General features: G+C 52.4%; 5 protein-coding genes across 5 annotated transcripts; 2 read left to right on the top strand and 3 right to left on the bottom strand.

Annotated features, from left to right (window-relative positions):
* Positions 1-126: 126 nt before the first annotated feature.
* SETTUDRAFT_168766 (uncharacterized protein) lies at positions 127-2,913 on the top strand. The gene is made up of 3 exons (XM_008026281.1): positions 127-183; positions 233-780; positions 1,060-2,913. Exons 2-3 carry the CDS (start codon positions 237-239, stop codon positions 2,655-2,657), a joined length of 2,142 nt encoding a protein of 713 aa, XP_008024472.1. The 5' UTR covers positions 127-183; positions 233-236; the 3' UTR covers positions 2,658-2,913.
* A 271-nt stretch (positions 2,914-3,184) lies between these two features.
* SETTUDRAFT_184295 (uncharacterized protein) lies at positions 3,185-4,713 on the bottom strand. Its single transcript, XM_008026280.1, has 2 exons — positions 4,484-4,713; positions 3,185-4,375 (listed from the first exon to the last, which is right to left on the bottom strand). Exons 1-2 carry the CDS (start codon positions 4,588-4,590, stop codon positions 3,280-3,282), a joined length of 1,203 nt encoding a protein of 400 aa, XP_008024471.1. The 5' UTR covers positions 4,591-4,713; the 3' UTR covers positions 3,185-3,279.
* A 337-nt stretch (positions 4,714-5,050) lies between these two features.
* On the bottom strand, positions 5,051-5,521 carry SETTUDRAFT_39093 (uncharacterized protein; the record flags this gene model as incomplete). Its single annotated transcript, XM_008026189.1, has 1 exon — positions 5,051-5,521. The coding sequence occupies one exon, from the start codon at positions 5,519-5,521 to the stop codon at positions 5,051-5,053; it is 471 nt and encodes a 156-aa protein (XP_008024380.1).
* An 877-nt stretch (positions 5,522-6,398) lies between these two features.
* Positions 6,399-8,494, bottom strand: SETTUDRAFT_176951 (uncharacterized protein). The gene is made up of 3 exons (XM_008026279.1): positions 8,411-8,494; positions 8,007-8,354; positions 6,399-7,955 (listed from the first exon to the last, which is right to left on the bottom strand). The coding sequence occupies exons 1-3, from the start codon at positions 8,418-8,420 to the stop codon at positions 6,679-6,681; spliced, it is 1,635 nt and encodes a 544-aa protein (XP_008024470.1). The 5' UTR covers positions 8,421-8,494; the 3' UTR covers positions 6,399-6,678.
* A 502-nt stretch (positions 8,495-8,996) lies between these two features.
* On the top strand, positions 8,997-13,523 carry SETTUDRAFT_176950 (uncharacterized protein; the record flags this gene model as incomplete). Its single annotated transcript, XM_008026278.1, has 2 exons — positions 8,997-9,079; positions 9,140-13,523. 2 exons carry the CDS (start codon positions 8,997-8,999, stop codon positions 13,479-13,481), a joined length of 4,425 nt encoding a protein of 1,474 aa, XP_008024469.1. The 3' UTR covers positions 13,482-13,523.
* Between the last annotated feature and the right edge of the window lie 1,367 nt (positions 13,524-14,890).

Raw genomic sequence — 14,890 nt, 5'->3', positions numbered from 1 at the left:
TGGGCTGGGGTGTTTACGCACTAGGCCCAATCGCCGGCTGTGCAGCGACAACTTTCTTAAGTCCATCGTCACTTCCTCGCTCGCACCCCCAGACCCCAACTCCCATCCCGCCAACCCCCCCAAGCAGTTGCATCGCCCATCGCCGCATCGTCCCGTGACCGGCAATTGCACAGCAACTGCTCAGTACGTCTCCCCCGTCGCTGCGCATCGCGCTTACTAACCTCGCCCGCAGCGCCATGTCAGCTACTGCTACCCGGCGCTCAACGCGTCGCACGGCGGCAGCGGCCGCCTCCGCCGAGTCTGCACACTCTGCTTCGGAGCATTCGCAACAGGAGACGCCCCCGCCAGAGGTTCCCAAGAAGAAGGCCCGGAAAGCAAAGGCCGTCACCACCAAGGCTGACCCGCCGACCGCGACAGAGCCGCAACAAACAGTCACCAAGACTCGCGCTACGTCACGCGCAAATGCCGCCTCGACCACCGCCACGGCTACCACCACTACTACCACGTTGGCCAAGACTGCGGCGACAACAACAACGACACCGGCGCCGCCCGTCGCGAGGAAGCTCACCAGAGCCAGTCGCGCGGCAGTCGTAGAGGCCGGCGGACAGGCCTCACCACAGCGCAGCTTGGACGAGGTCAGGCCCGCGAAGCGTCCACGCAACAGCACCCAGCCCAAGGGTACCAGTGAGAAACGAAGGGCATCGACCGCGAAACTGGCGTCTAAGAACGTGACCAACGAGGATGAGAATGGAGACGGCGAAGGTCTCTTCTTCACAACGAGTAAGATCCCCAACTTTCCTACTCCCGAAAAATCAGTACATGTCGCCAATGAGATGCTGCGGCAAGAGAATGGGAAGCAGCGCAGGGAGATTGACAATCTCTACATTCGCGTTTTGGACCTGGAAGCTCGCAACCAGGCCCAAGCGCAGGCGATTTTTGAGAAAGACCAGCAATTGAGCGCGTATGAAAGCAAAATTCTGCGCCTGGCGGCTGAGAACTCGCGTTCGCATCATCTCACAGAAGTTAGCTACGGCCCACAGGCTAACCAATACTACCCAGAATTCGACAGCGAACTATTAAGCACGACCGAGCCGCCTCCAGCCCAGCCTGTCTTTGTGAATGGCTCAGAGTCTGCCCTTGCTCTTCTCAACAAGATTGAGAAGTCGGCAAAAGAGATTTCGCGCGTTGAGCCCGCAATTAAAGACAGTGAGACACATTCCGACAATGAAGCTAATATGGAACCTACGCCGTCACAGTCCGCGAAAAGGACATTTACCCAAGTCTCAGCCACGCCCGATCGTGCTGTCGAGAAAGCCTCAAATATCTTCAGCAGGTCCTTTTCCGCCTTGAAATCCCGATTCTTCTCCAGCCCCAAACTCCCGCCTACCTCTGAGGTTACTTCGCCCACCCCCACTAAGCCTTTACCACCCAAGGATACGTTGACAGAAACGCTTTCGCTTCCGCCCACACCTGTTGGTGAGCGTGTCAAGACACCAAACAAAAGGCGCGCACCGACAAATACTATGATGAAGGTATTACTCAAGGGCGTCGATCAGGAAGACAAGCGCAAGGCCGAAGACTGGGCTAGGCAAGTCATTCCTGAGCTCAGAAACGATCTTGCGTTCCGCGAGAAGCGCAGGCGACTTGAGACGCCTGTCCTATGCAAAGATCTCAATTTCTTTCCATCGGCCAAGCCCTGGGAAACTGGCTTCGGCGATCCACTGGGTGATTTGGACGACGACGATGTCGTCCCAGCCTGGGCTGTCTATCTTGACATGAAAGCCGAGGAAGAGGAGCACGCCGCTAAGAGACACAAAAAGACTCGCAAGAGCATCGCAGGAGACGAGGAGGTTCCCACCATTGACGAACAGTTTGCTGCTAGCACTGGAGCGCGCATGTCACCCAAGCTTTACAACAGCCATGGCCACTCGGCTTCTCTCTACGACATCCGTCCCCGTCGTTCAATAGACCCCTCTCCAATGTTCTCCAACTTGTTTTCACACAGTGAAGGTGGCAATATCTTTAGCGAACTTCAAGGTCAGGAGACTGCTGCAAAAATTCGTGAGAATGACCGTGAAACCCTCAAGAGCGCGACTAAAGAGACGGTCCATACTCAGACGCAAAAGTCTGTGGGAACTTCATTCAGTGTGCCTGATGACTCTGATGAGGAAGACGCGACTACAGAGACCGAGACGCCTGATGCTGAAGCTACCCCAATCTGGACCCAGCCACCACCACCCGCTCCTGTCCCCGCACACGCACCGTTGCCGGGAGGATCTGCAGCCGAGCCACCTCTCAGCCCTCCGAGCCAACAGCCAGTGGACGAGATTGAGCGCCAGCGTCAAAGACTCATGAAGCACACACCTGCTAAGCCTTCTCGTCTTCGTGAAGCTACCTACCCGTCACCAAGTGTCTTCTCAGACGCTGGCAACGAATCTATTCTTGCCGCTACCCCTGTTCAGGTCCCTGCTTCTGCAGCTTCCATGTTTGCTGACATGCCGACCGCGGAAACCATTGAGCTCGATGATGAATGTCAGGCTGCTTTCAACGATCTCATCAACTCGGATGAATACAAGCAAATTGCAGCCAAAGCCTGGCCCGCAGCTACTGTCACCTACGATTCAGACGAGGAGGAGCTCAGTCCCGCCTCTGCCTAATTTCTTGTATCGCATTGCATTGTCTTTGCTTTTAACCTTCTTGTCCACAAATTGAGTACAGACGAACCGGACTGGCGCTCTCGCCTTGGGAACATGTTTCCTATATTGCATTGTTCGGGTATTTGCATAGCCAGGGGTTATTGTCGTTATTCATTTTAGTTTGCTCTTCTTCGCGTGTAGTATATATTAGGCGACGGGCTCCTTTTTTTCTGATGGCGTTTTGTTAGGGGCATAAAAGACGGATGATTCATGATTGCTGTATACCCCTTTCCCCAGCACATGACGATCTCTGCATGGTCGCTCAATCAGGCATAAGAATTAGCCTACTGCATATTGCATTGTTGCTTGTCGCTTGCTGCTCACTGCTCTTTTCGCCTGATGTCTGCTCTTCTCGCGCTCCCACTTCATGGCATACGTTTGCACGCACCTGCTCTTTAGTCCCGTCCTTCCCTGCTGATAAAAAGCCTGTCGATTTTCTCTGCTTTTCGATTTGCCATTCAGTGTGATGAGGTTGTCTGGACTGATTTCATATCTCCATTTATTTCTCAACACTAACTACACAGATGCTTCTCTGCTACCGCCATCATCCCTTCCATCCTTATCAACACATTCAGCCACCAAGTCACCCCGCCTGGTACACCGGATTCTCCGTCTTGTAGTAAATCGTCTTCACCGGCTGTCTCATGGCCGCATCTCTAAACTTATTCCTCGCACTGACTTCCTGCCGCCGCATCTTCTTGTCCAGCGTCACGAGACTGCGCAGCTGCTCCGCCGATAGTCCGGATAAACTGAGATCTTGCTTGCGTGTATTCGGCACCAGCGACGTTGTAGGTGGCTCCGGGAAGGAAATAGAGTGTGCGAGGGGAGAGAGTGCGAGAGCTTGGGTTTGCGCTGCGCTAGGAGTGGGTGTAGCGGTGCAAGGTGAAGTAGCAGTTGCCACGGCTCTCGGCTGCTGCTGCTGCTGCTGCGATGAGGTTTTCAGCCGTATATGCGCCGTCCTGGGTCTATTCCGCCGCATTTCCCCATCATGTATACTGTTATGAAGTCGAGAATTCACGACTACACCCGACGGCAATCGCATTTCCGTTAGACCCAGCATCCTCACTTTATCCCCCGCTTCTCCGTCTTCTACCATCTCCTCTTCTTCTTCGTCCTCTTCAACCTCACACCTGTCTTCACACAGAAATTCGGCATAATCTTTTCCGTCGAGCCGGCAGTGCCCTGTGTCTCGCATGTGGCTCTGCACACTGTACACATTTGCCTTGGTGCGTCCGCAGCAAATGCATTCGTGGTGCGAAAAGACGAGCTGAGCGAGGTAGGAAAGCAGGGGCTCGATGGAGAGGTTTACGGGTGCTGACGGGATGAAGAAACTGTGTGCTGTGCACATGTGTGTCAGGTTTTCCTGGGTCTGTGGGAATGAGAGTGGGCAAAAGAGACATTTTGCTGTTGAGAGCGCTGGTTCCGAGTCATGGTCATCGTCGTTCTGGAAAGCGGAAGAAGTGCTGGAGTAGTCGTCGCTGTCGGCATCTGAATCCGCAGTCTCGCTGGTCTCCTGATGAACCCCATCAATGCGTCTTTGCGCTGTTGAGCTAGCACTCTGACTGTCGTTCCATCGACTCTTTTCCCTAGTATCTTTCGCGCACTCGTCTTCGCGCTCGGCAAAGTCCAGTTCGGATAGCGCTGGTAGCCCTGATACTTTGCGTTGGAGATTATGAATACTAGTTATATTTGTTAGTTCTTTTCCTTCGCTTTCTGTCTCTCGATAGCTGGCATATACGTGTAGATAGTGAGGCAAGAAAAGAAGAAGAAAAGTTAGGTTTCCTTACTGCCACGCTCCTCTCATATGGCTCCTCTGGAGCCCACTATTCGCAAAAGAAAGCGAACACGTATTACACGGAAACACTGTCCGCGACCCCGATGTTTCATCCGCCATGGTTAATTGTTGTTCCGACGTGGTTACTTGTTGTTCCGACGTGTTGGTTGAGACCTGTGGTTTGTAGTTTGCAGTCGTAAGCTGTAAATCAGAAATCACTGCCTGGTTCAAAAGGGCAAAGGTGAGCTGAGATGATGGACTCCCTGATTTCCAAGGCAGCAAGGCCATTATATAGTTGAGGGAAACTACATTTTTAGAATCATAGTCGTTGTATGGTAGTGTTACGTTACGTGATGAGACAGAGCAGTTGGTGAGGCGCAGCTACATGCAAGCCTCAAATGACTCATTTTGAGTCCTACTGCAATCACACACGCGCCAAGGCATTCCCAATCAACAATTGTATTAGGCGAAGTATGAGTCTTTTGTGGCTTGAGCCCTAGGTTCTAGTCCAGAATTTACGTACACAGAAATAGGATTTAAGATTCAGATTCAATACAGGATGCCTCTATCATGTGTCTGTTCACTCCGAAGCCGCCAACGCGTCTTTACGCCTCCTCTCCTCTCCCTCCTCTTCAATCCTCGCTATCAATCTGTCTGCAAGAACCCACATATCTTGATTTTCCTCCCCCAAGATCCTCCGACTAGATGCTAGGAAACGCTGCTTGAACACGATCCACAACTCCTCGTCGGCCGCCTCGCCAGTCCCAGGCCGAGGGTAATAAGGATCGTTTCTGAAAAACGCGGCGCAGGCCTGCTCGATGCCTGCTTCGTTCATCTGCATCGGCTGGCATCTATCAAAGTCGAGAAGCCACATGCAGTGAGCGCCCAGATAGTCTGATTGGAAAGTGGATGCATGTGGATGCTTTGCTCGCGGAGGAGCTAGCACAAATTCAACATCATTCGCGTCTATTCTTGCGCCCCAGTGCATCAGCGCGAGGGCTTCTGCCATGGCCTCAGCGTAGGATTTGTAGTCGAGACCTAGCATACGCATCTGGTCGATAGGAAGAGGCACGTTGCGCAGACTGAAGCGCTAGAACCGCGATGTACTTGTTCCGTCTTGTCTGTGCCGGCGTTGGCGCCCTAGATACGGTCGAATTAAGCGTGCATCGTCGCCGGGGTTGCTTTTGACAAAAGCCGATAGCCGAGCGTTGTCAGCGCAGAAGACGTCTACGATCTTGTCGCTGATAGATCTGGGGACTTTGGGTATGCGTTCTGAAACTAGTGCTCTACAAACGCTGTAGCCGGGAGGAAATTGCAGTAGACGTGAGTTCCACCAGGTTTCGTTGGTGGGTTGGATTAGCTCGTGACACTGTGGTATTAAGAGAGGCATCGAGAGAGGGTGATGAGGTGCGCTTTGGAGAAGCTCGAGGTGCATGTTGTAGTCGTTCGTGACAGATCGATCGGGCCCGCCATCTTCGCGCTTTATGACGATGTGTTGGTCATCATCAAGAGTCCAGATGCTACCGCAAAAGCCCTTTCCGATACAGTGGTATTGTGTGCTAGACTGTGGCATAGTTGAACGTGTATTTGGCATGTGTGAAGACTGGTGTAGTGTGATGGTTTTTCTGATGTACAAATGACCATACTTAAGGAACATAGAGGCTTAAGGTTGCGGTTCACGATTATCTGGTACCACGGTAGTAGTATGCAGTGAGTCAATGAGGATTAGTAATTGCTCGCACCATTCTGACCATGTTTCGTCTGCTAGGTGTAAACTCAAGGGTGCTTCGCAATTGCTATTAATGCATATGCTTCTCGATTAAAGTGGAAACCGGAAAGAAATATGTAGGATACCAACAAAGTACAACTCCACTTTATAAAGATTACACTACAGACATTCATCTGATCGAATACACATTGCTTCGTGGGATACATTTCATTCACCAGGATTTAAAAACATGGCCATACAACCCAAGCAAGGCATAGATCCGAAGATACGGAACGCCTACCAAACCAAAATCACATCCCTCTCATGAGCCACACCACCTCCTTAGACGTTGCCCAAAACGCCTGTAGCACTAATTGCTGTGATCCGTAGATTCCTCCCAAGTGGCATGATATCCGTGTTGCCCCGCCGTGTACAGTACCGCCTTACCACAAACGCCATGAAAACAAAGAAAAAGGGTGCTAAGTGTTCCGGTGAGCCTCCTACATGAAGAAGGTATCTGGAAGGGTTGAGAGAAGAGCAAAAGAGACGACCGCACCAGTAGCGCCAAGCAAAGGATAGGTAGCCTTGTTGAGCGCCCTCTTGAGAATAGAGCGAGGTACTTTCTTCGGGCGTTGAGAAATGGCTGCCGCGTTTTGAGTGGCAGAACAGTCATCCACTGGCGCTTGGATTGTTGAATCGCTGATCGTCTGCTCAACAACAGGTGCGCTTGCTCTGTAAACTTCCTCTTGGGCCACTACTACCTCCTCAAGTACGTCTGCCTTGCGCTTTAGGGATTTGACCGATTCTTGGGTTGGTGGCTGCTCATCAACAATCTCTTCAATTGACACCTTGGTACGTCGACCTGGTTGCTGCGGTGTGACGGCGTCAACATATGATGGTAGGACTGATGGATGTGTTTGAAGTCCGTGAGCTCGAAACAATGAATCGGTTTCCTGGACAAGAGACATAGCAATTTGTACATCCACAGGTTCTGAAGATGCCGGCGGAGGAGGGCTAAACAGGCAAGGCCGATCTCCAAAGTTGGTGCCTACATAATTGGCCTGCGATGTGTCGTCAGAGTACCAGTTTTGGGCTTCAGTCTGTCCGAACGATGGGTATGACAAGTTGCTCCAGGATGTATGCACGCACGCAGGACGGGGTGGAAGAGGCGGGGCCTCATCACCGTTGGCCGATACTGCGTCGCTGTTTGGGTATTTAGCGTCCTGGGTGACTGAGGTCAAGGGCTCCGAGTATTCAGCTTCGTCTATTTCATCATCAGATTTTTGAATCTCTGATTCAGACTCGGAGTCGATGTCGGAGCTATCGATACTTCCAGCCTCACTGTCAAAGTCGGTTCCAACAACCCCATCGTCATCTTCGACACCGTGGGGGTTGGAGTCGGGAGACAGGAGTTCATCCTGCCCTTGGCGTGTGGGATCAGTTGCAGGTACTTCTGCATCTTTTTTACCCTCATCGTAAGATTCATCGACAACGGTAGTACGCAACGCAGACTCAAAGTACAGCTCCTGAGCAAAGGCGGGAGACTTGAGGGGTTGTTCAGGCTGTAGAGCATCCACGAACATGGTGGTTTCTGCCTCGTTGTCTTGCCCAGCCTGCTCTGCAACCATGTCTTCGTCGTCGATAACAAACGGGTCGGCTTCGCTGCCACGACGTTCCACTTCCTCGTCCTCACTCTCGGCGTCAGGGACAGTGAAGCCGAGCGAGAAGGGGCGTGAGAGCTGCGACTCGAAGACGTATTGGCGGGCTACGAAGAACTCTGTGTAGCATGTCAGTTTCGTATTGGTGAGAGGTAGTCTAGGACACTCACCTTCGTTGCGGTTCACGTCGGTGCCAAACTGGAGTTCGTCTCCGTACTTGAGCTTGGTAGGTGTCTTGGGAGGCAGTCTCTGGCCGTTCAACATAGTGCCGTGCATGGAGCCTTGATCACTTATGTAGACCTCAGGGACGCCGCTGGTGGTGTTGGCGGAGAGGACAGCGTGCTGGCGAGAGATGACCGGGCTATCGATAAATGCATTGTGTGGTGCCGCCATGAGAGCTTTCTTGGTAACGCTGTTGGAAGCGCGGCCAATAGGGAAAGTCGAGTTTAAAGGCAGGTCGAATTGACGGGTCTCATACGTGTCGTAGCGCTTTGCGTCCCGAAGGACAATACGGAAGCCTGAGGGGTCAGTGAGCCACGAGTGGAGCATGACAGTGATGCAATAGGGATCTCACTTGAAGCCATATCGAGGACTTGTATCTCTAAGCAGAGTCTAGGAGAGGTAGATGGCTGTAAGAGTAGGAGGAGACAAGGTAGGGCAGGTGGGGGGGCCGCGGGTGAGCGGGGAAGGGAGGACAGTCGGGTGGTACGGCGGACCAAGAAGCAGGTGTGATGAATATATGATGCGGTTTGGTTGGAGGGAGAGGATCAAGAGACGATAGGCATTGAAGATAGACAGGCAGCCAGTGGTTGAATCCAACGTCGCCCTCAGTATAGGCGGGGCAGGGAGTGAATGCGTTAGGCAATGATGCGGCAGGCAGTGATGCTCCAGGTCACGACTGCCTTCCGGGGTACTATCAGCTTATCGGCCTGCATTAGCGCTGCAGCCCGGCCTTAGCGCGAATTTGGTACCCCACCCAAAATCTGCAGAGGCGCGGCCGACTTGGAGAGCCACACAGACTCTCTCACTCTCTCTCTCCTCTGGTCGCATTGCCGCCCAGAACATGACTCACCGCGCAACGACTATGCAAGAATACCGTGACGACCTGCGATAGCACCGCCGCCCGACCACTGAATCCCAGCACCACCTCTGCCGCCACCATGGAGGCGCCGCGCACCACGGCCAAGCAGCAGGTCGTGGACCGCATCCCCGCGCGCATCAAGCACATTCAGTTTGGCATCTAGTAGGGCACTCGGCTGTGGCGAACACGCTGAAGAACAAGACACATAGTAACTCTCTCCAGCTCCAACCAGGACATTGTCAACCAGGCCGTCCTCGAAGTGTCCGACCGCAATGTCTACGATCTCCAGCCCGCCGCCGACAACACACGCACCCTCACGGCCAACGGGCCCATGGACACGCGCATGGGCATATCGAGCAAGCAGGGAAAATGCGCAACATGTGGAGAGGGCCTCGATACCTGCAATGGCCACTTTGGCCACATCAAGCTTGCGCTGCCTGCCTTCCACGTCGGCTACCTGAAGCACATTATCGAGGTGCTCAACTGCATATGCAAAGACTGCTCCCGCGTCCTGCTGGATGAAGTCGAGCGGCGCCGCTATCTGCGCAGCATGCGCCGCCCGGACATGGACACTCTGCGAAAAGGCGCCGTGACGAAGAGAATCTTGGAAGACTGCCGCAAGAAGAAGACGTGCCCCTACTGCAATGGCCTCCAGGGCACTGTGCGCAAGGTCCCTGGCCATCCGCTCAAGATTATCCACAACCGATACGATGCCTTCAACCGCTCCACAGCCAAGACCAAGAAGCCGCCAGCTGGCAAAACCGAGTTTGACCAGTCGTTTGAGACCGCAAAGTCCGCCAATCCTGATCTGGACAAGCACCTAAAGAAGGCTGTCGACGATATGCATCCGCTGCGAGTACTGAACCTCTTCAAAAAGATCTCGCCCGAAGACTGCGAGCTTCTGGCTATGATACCCGAAGATGCGCGACCGGAAATGTTAATTTGGGAGTACATGCCAGTGCCGCCCGTAGCGCTGCGACCGTCGGTCATGCAAGAAGGAGGCGCAACGGAAGATGACGTGACCAACAAGATTGGAGACATTTGCCAGATCAGCAGCATAATACGTGCGGGTCTCGCACGCGGCTTTCCGCTCCAGATCCTAATGGAGCAGTGGGACTTTCTGCAGCTGCAGATTGCCATGTACATCAACAGCGATGCGCCGGGTCTCAAACAGCAAGGTCTGCAAAAGACTATGCGCGGTTTCTCTCAGCGTCTCAAGGGCAAGGGCGGTCGGTTCCGACAAAATCTTTCCGGAAAGCGTGTCGATTTCTCCGGTCGTACAGTCATTGGTCCCGATCCAAACTTGAGCATTGACGAAGTCGCGGTGCCGGAGCGTATAGCCAAGAACTTGACGTATCCCGAAAAAGTCACGCGGTACAACATCGAGAAGCTGCAGCGGCTGGTCAGGAACGGGTCGAACAAGTACCCTGGAGCCAACTACATACTCAACGACCAAGGCCCGAACAAGGAACGAGGCAAGATCTCTCTCATTGCCCTTTCGCGATTCGATACCAAGGGCGAACGTCTTGAGGGTGCCTCGAAACGACTCAAGATTGGTGACATTGTTGAACGCCACATTGAGGATGGCGACATTGTTCTCTTTAACCGCCAGCCGTCTCTGCACAAGCTCAGTATTCTGAGCCATCGAGCAAAAGTACGACCGTGGCGAACGTTCCGACTCAACGAGTGTGTATGTAATCCTTACAACGCCGATTTCGATGGTGACGAGATGAACTTGCACGTTCCACAAACCGAAGAAGCCCGAACCGAAGCTACCGAGCTCATGGGCGTCAAATACAACCTGGCTACCCCGAAGAACGGAACACCAATTATTGCCGCTATTCAGGACTTTATCACAGCAGCGTACCTCCTCAGCAACAAGAACAACTTCTTTGACCGACGCACTTTCTGCCAGATAGTGAATTACATGTTCAATGGCGAGGGAGCATTCGACCCGGACACTGGCAAGAGGCATCCCATTGATATTCCGCCCCCAGTCATTTGGAAACCGCAGGCCCTCTGGACTGGAAAGCAGGTCTTCAATCTCCTGATGCGGCCGTACAAGAAGTGCAGGGTATTGGTCAATCTCGAAGCTGCGTGCAAGCAGTTCAAAAACACGCCTGACCAGCCTCCTGACCTAAACGAGAACGATGCATATCTGGTCATTCGCAATTCCGAGGTCATGTGTGGTGTCATGGACAAGGCCACGGTTGGTGACGGTAAGAAGGACTCGGTCTTCTACGTCATGATGCGAGATTTCGGCCCCGACCATGCTGTCCAGGGCATGAACCGGCTCTCCAAGCTTTCTGCGCGATGGCTCAGCAATAATGGTTTTTCGCTCGGTATCAGTGATGTGACCCCAGGAGAGAAACTCAACAAGAAGAAGCAGGCTCTCGTAGAGGAAGCGTACGCCAAGTGCGACAAGTTGATTAAGGACTTCAAGGAAGGAAGGTTGCAGCGCGACCCAGGTTGCGACGAAGAGCAGACAATGGAAAACAGGATCGGTGGTATTCTATCTGGTGTCCGTCAAGCCGCCGGTGACATTTGTTTCGAAGAGTTGAGCAGGTGGAACTCTCCTCTGCTCATGGCCAAGTGTGGTTCAAAGGGATCCAACATCAACGTCTCTCAGATGGTTGCTTCCGTCGGACAACAAATGATTGGTGGTGCTCGAGTCGCCGACGGCTTCCAGCACCGAACACTGCCTCACTTTCCTAAGGCTGCACGTCAGCCCGCCTCCAAGGGTTTCGTCAGTAACAGTTTCTTTTCTGGCCTGACACCGTCCGAGTTCATTTTCCACGCTATGAGTGGCCGTGAAGGTCTAGTCGATACCGCTGTCAAGACTGCCGAAACCGGTTACATGAGTAGACGATTGATGAAGTCTTTGGAGGATCTCTCTGCACAGTACGACGACACTGTCCGAAACTCGTCTGGCACGGTCGTACAGTTCCAGTATGGAGACGACAACCTCGACCCCGTGGACATGGAGGGTAAGGCCAAGCCTGTACACTTTGACAGGACCTTTTCACATTCCGTCACCTCGACTTGGGACAACTCCGAGCCTAGTCTAACGCCCCAGGAAGTCCGCGAATACACCGAAGCTAGGTTGAATACCCAGCGGAATAAGTATCCTAGGTACATGTTGGACGGGGTGACGGAGCTGGAGTACCGCGACCAGACCGACAGGGGCATTGATCAGAAAGAGTCTATGCGTGACTTCCTCGATACCGTGCAAGAATACGTATTCAAGAGAGCGCAGAAACTGGAGATGACACTCGCATACCTCGGGATTGTAGAAAAAAATGACAGAAAAGGCAAGAAACAATCAGCAGCCGACGCCGACAAGTACAGCCTTGCGGATGGTATCGCCAAGATTTCGCAGAGCGCGCTTGATACCTTTATCACGCTCTGTTTGACAAAGTACCACCGTTCCCGTGTTCAGCCCGGCCACGCTGTAGGTGCCATTGGAGCACAGTCTATCGGTGAGCCCGGTACGCAAATGACACTCAAAACTTTCCATTTTGCGGGCGTCGCTGGTATGTCTATCACCCAGGGTGTCCCCCGTATCAAGGAAATCATCAACGCCTCCTCCACCATCTCGACTCCCGTCATCGCCTGTGAGCTTTCCAACAAGGTGTCCGAATCTGCGGCGCGAATCGTCAAAGCGCGTGTCGAAAAGACTTACCTCCGCGATGTCATCTCCTATGTCGAAGATGTCTGGCATCCGCATGGGGCCTACATCGCCATGCGCATCGATTGGGACACTGTCAACCAACTGTTTGTCGACGTGCAGCCCCACGAAATTATCGCAGCCATCAACGCCCACAAGCCGCTCAAATGGGGCAAGGCTGGCGCAAACGTGCGCATCTCCTCATCCCTCATTCGTGTTGAAGTTCCCGACCCCAACGCCGCAAAGAAGCGTCCCGTCAAGACAACACGTAACCACAAGGAATACTTTGAACGCGTGCAGCAGGTCAAAGCGCTCATTCCAGATGTCGTCATCAAAGGATATCCAGACTGTTCGCGTGCCATTATCAAGAAAGAAAGCAGTCCCAACGCGCAAGGTCAATACGAATGCCAGCTTCTCGTTGAAGGTTACGGTCTACGAGACTGTATGACAACCCCAGGAATAGAGCCCTACAACACAAGATCCAACCACGTCATGGAAGTCAAGACTGTCCTCGGTATCGAAGCCGCGCGCGCAACCATTGTCCGTGAAATCGGCGATGTCATGGGCAACATGGACATTGACCCGCGTCACATGCAGCTTCTTGCCGACGTCATGACCTTCAAGGGCGAAGTGTTTGGTATCACGCGTTTCGGTCTACAAAAGACACGCGATTCAGTCTTGCAACTTGCTAGTTTCGAAAAGACACCCGATCATCTATTCGAGGCTGCTGCTCGCGGTAAAACAGACACGATTGACGGTGTCAGCGAGTGCATTATCATGGGTCAAAGCGTCAAGTTGGGTACTGGTGCCATGCAAGTCGTTCGGCCTCTGTATCTCAGCGACAAGGATTTGAGTGTTAAGAAAACAATGTTTGAGGATGGGTGGGATGCCCTGTGATGTTGATGATGTATATGAGAGGAGAAAAAATTTGGCGCGATCAAGGGAATTTTTGTACATATGCATGGGCATGGCGTATGATGTTTTGAGCAAAGTTTTGCAATGCATAGCGATGATGAGTATGGTGTCTTTTACATGTTGCACTTTCGACTTCTTCTCACGTTGGATTGTGAAGTCTGTTGTGACCTGATGAAGATATAGGTCATTTTTTGTGACTTGATGACTTTGTGACTGTCTTTTTCTTTTTCTCTCGCTAGCTGTCGAAGTTGGATTTGGATGCAGTGTTATCAGCATTTATTTACGTGGCATTGTCGCTCCGTACTAGGAAATAGAACAGTAGCGTGATACGGAGTCGGCTTGGTCAGGACAAGGGAGAAAGTGAAAGAAGAAAACTCTGATCTTTAGACTGGTTTAGATATATCACACAGGACACATGCGTATGAGATTATCTCAAAGATGTGAAAAGAGAGCATAGGAGCAAGATGGAACCAGCATCCTCAGCCGTTGAATCCTCGAATCTATGTACATGCCACTCCAACCACCGAATGGATATATTAACTTGGACTCTCCATCCCCTGCTTGCCTCATAGATAAGCGTAAGTAGGACTCTGCGCATAACCAGACATACAACACGGTCAAGTATTAACACACACCACAGAAAATCACTGATTCTGCAACGAATCCGCAATCATGTACCCATGCCTCTGTCTCTCTGTCTCTCTCTCTCTGCTTTACTAGCGTGTAAATCCACATATCGCAGCATATAAAACGCACACGCACACGCATACCTGTACCACCATAGCACCGCATCGCATCATACAGCCTATCTTATCACGGCACAGCCTGGCATCGCAAGCAAGCAAGAAAAGTCAGACCCCACGCACACACGCGCGCATCCTTCAATCCTCCAATCTGTGCATTCTCACCCACCCCCTTTTCCGGCCCCCAACCTCCCACTCTGCCATCCAACCAACCAACCAAAAAAAAGAAGAAGAAAAGAAAAAAAACGTAAAAACGCCACTTATACAACCCCCCCCCCCCACCCCCAGCCAGCTCACTCCTTCGCCGTGGCAGCAGTGCAAAAGAATAGAAAGGGCCAATCAAAAGGACTGGGTGTGCGAATGTGTGAATGTGGGATTGTAGGACTCTAGGATTCTGGCCTTTGGGATTTTTAGAGTCAGTCAGTCAGTCAGTCAGTCAGTCAGTCAGTCAGCCCTACGTACGAGGCTGAGTGCTGTGGCGTAAGTACAGTGTAGGTAGGATAAGGAGGGAGAGAGATGAGAGGACAGGATACGTGCGTATTGCGAAATTGCTGATTGCGCATAACTACTTATTTTGGAGGTTTTTTTGGTGTTGGTGTTGTTGTTTGGGGGTGTGATGGGGGTGCAGAGTCAGTCAGCCTGAGGAAG

Source organism: Exserohilum turcica (assembly GCF_000359705.1).
Source record: "Exserohilum turcica Et28A unplaced genomic scaffold SETTUscaffold_17, whole genome shotgun sequence".
Taxonomy (NCBI): domain Eukaryota; kingdom Fungi; phylum Ascomycota; class Dothideomycetes; order Pleosporales; family Pleosporaceae; genus Exserohilum; species Exserohilum turcicum.
This window is presented reverse-complemented; position numbering and strand designations above follow the sequence as displayed.

What these genes read in the sequence shown, in the direction of transcription:
- SETTUDRAFT_168766 (XM_008026281.1), top strand. Translation starts at nt 237, where the DNA reads ATGTCAGCTACTGCTACCCGGCGCTCAACGCGTCGCACGGCGGCAGCG. An exon ending in AGGTCTCTTCTTCACAACGA is followed by an intron (nt 781 to 1,059) that starts GTAAGATCCCCA and finishes AATACTACCCAG; the next exon opens with AATTCGACAGCGAACTATTA.
- SETTUDRAFT_176951 (XM_008026279.1), bottom strand. An exon ending in CGACGTGAACCGCAACGAAG is followed by an intron (nt 7,956 to 8,006) that starts GTGAGTGTCCTA and finishes CATGCTACACAG; the next exon opens with AGTTCTTCGTAGCCCGCCAA.
- SETTUDRAFT_184295 (XM_008026280.1), bottom strand. Translation starts at nt 4,590, where the DNA reads ATGGCGGATGAAACATCGGGGTCGCGGACAGTGTTTCCGTGTAATACG. An exon ending in CATATGAGAGGAGCGTGGCA is followed by an intron (nt 4,376 to 4,483) that starts GTAAGGAAACCT and finishes AAATATAACTAG; the next exon opens with TATTCATAATCTCCAACGCA.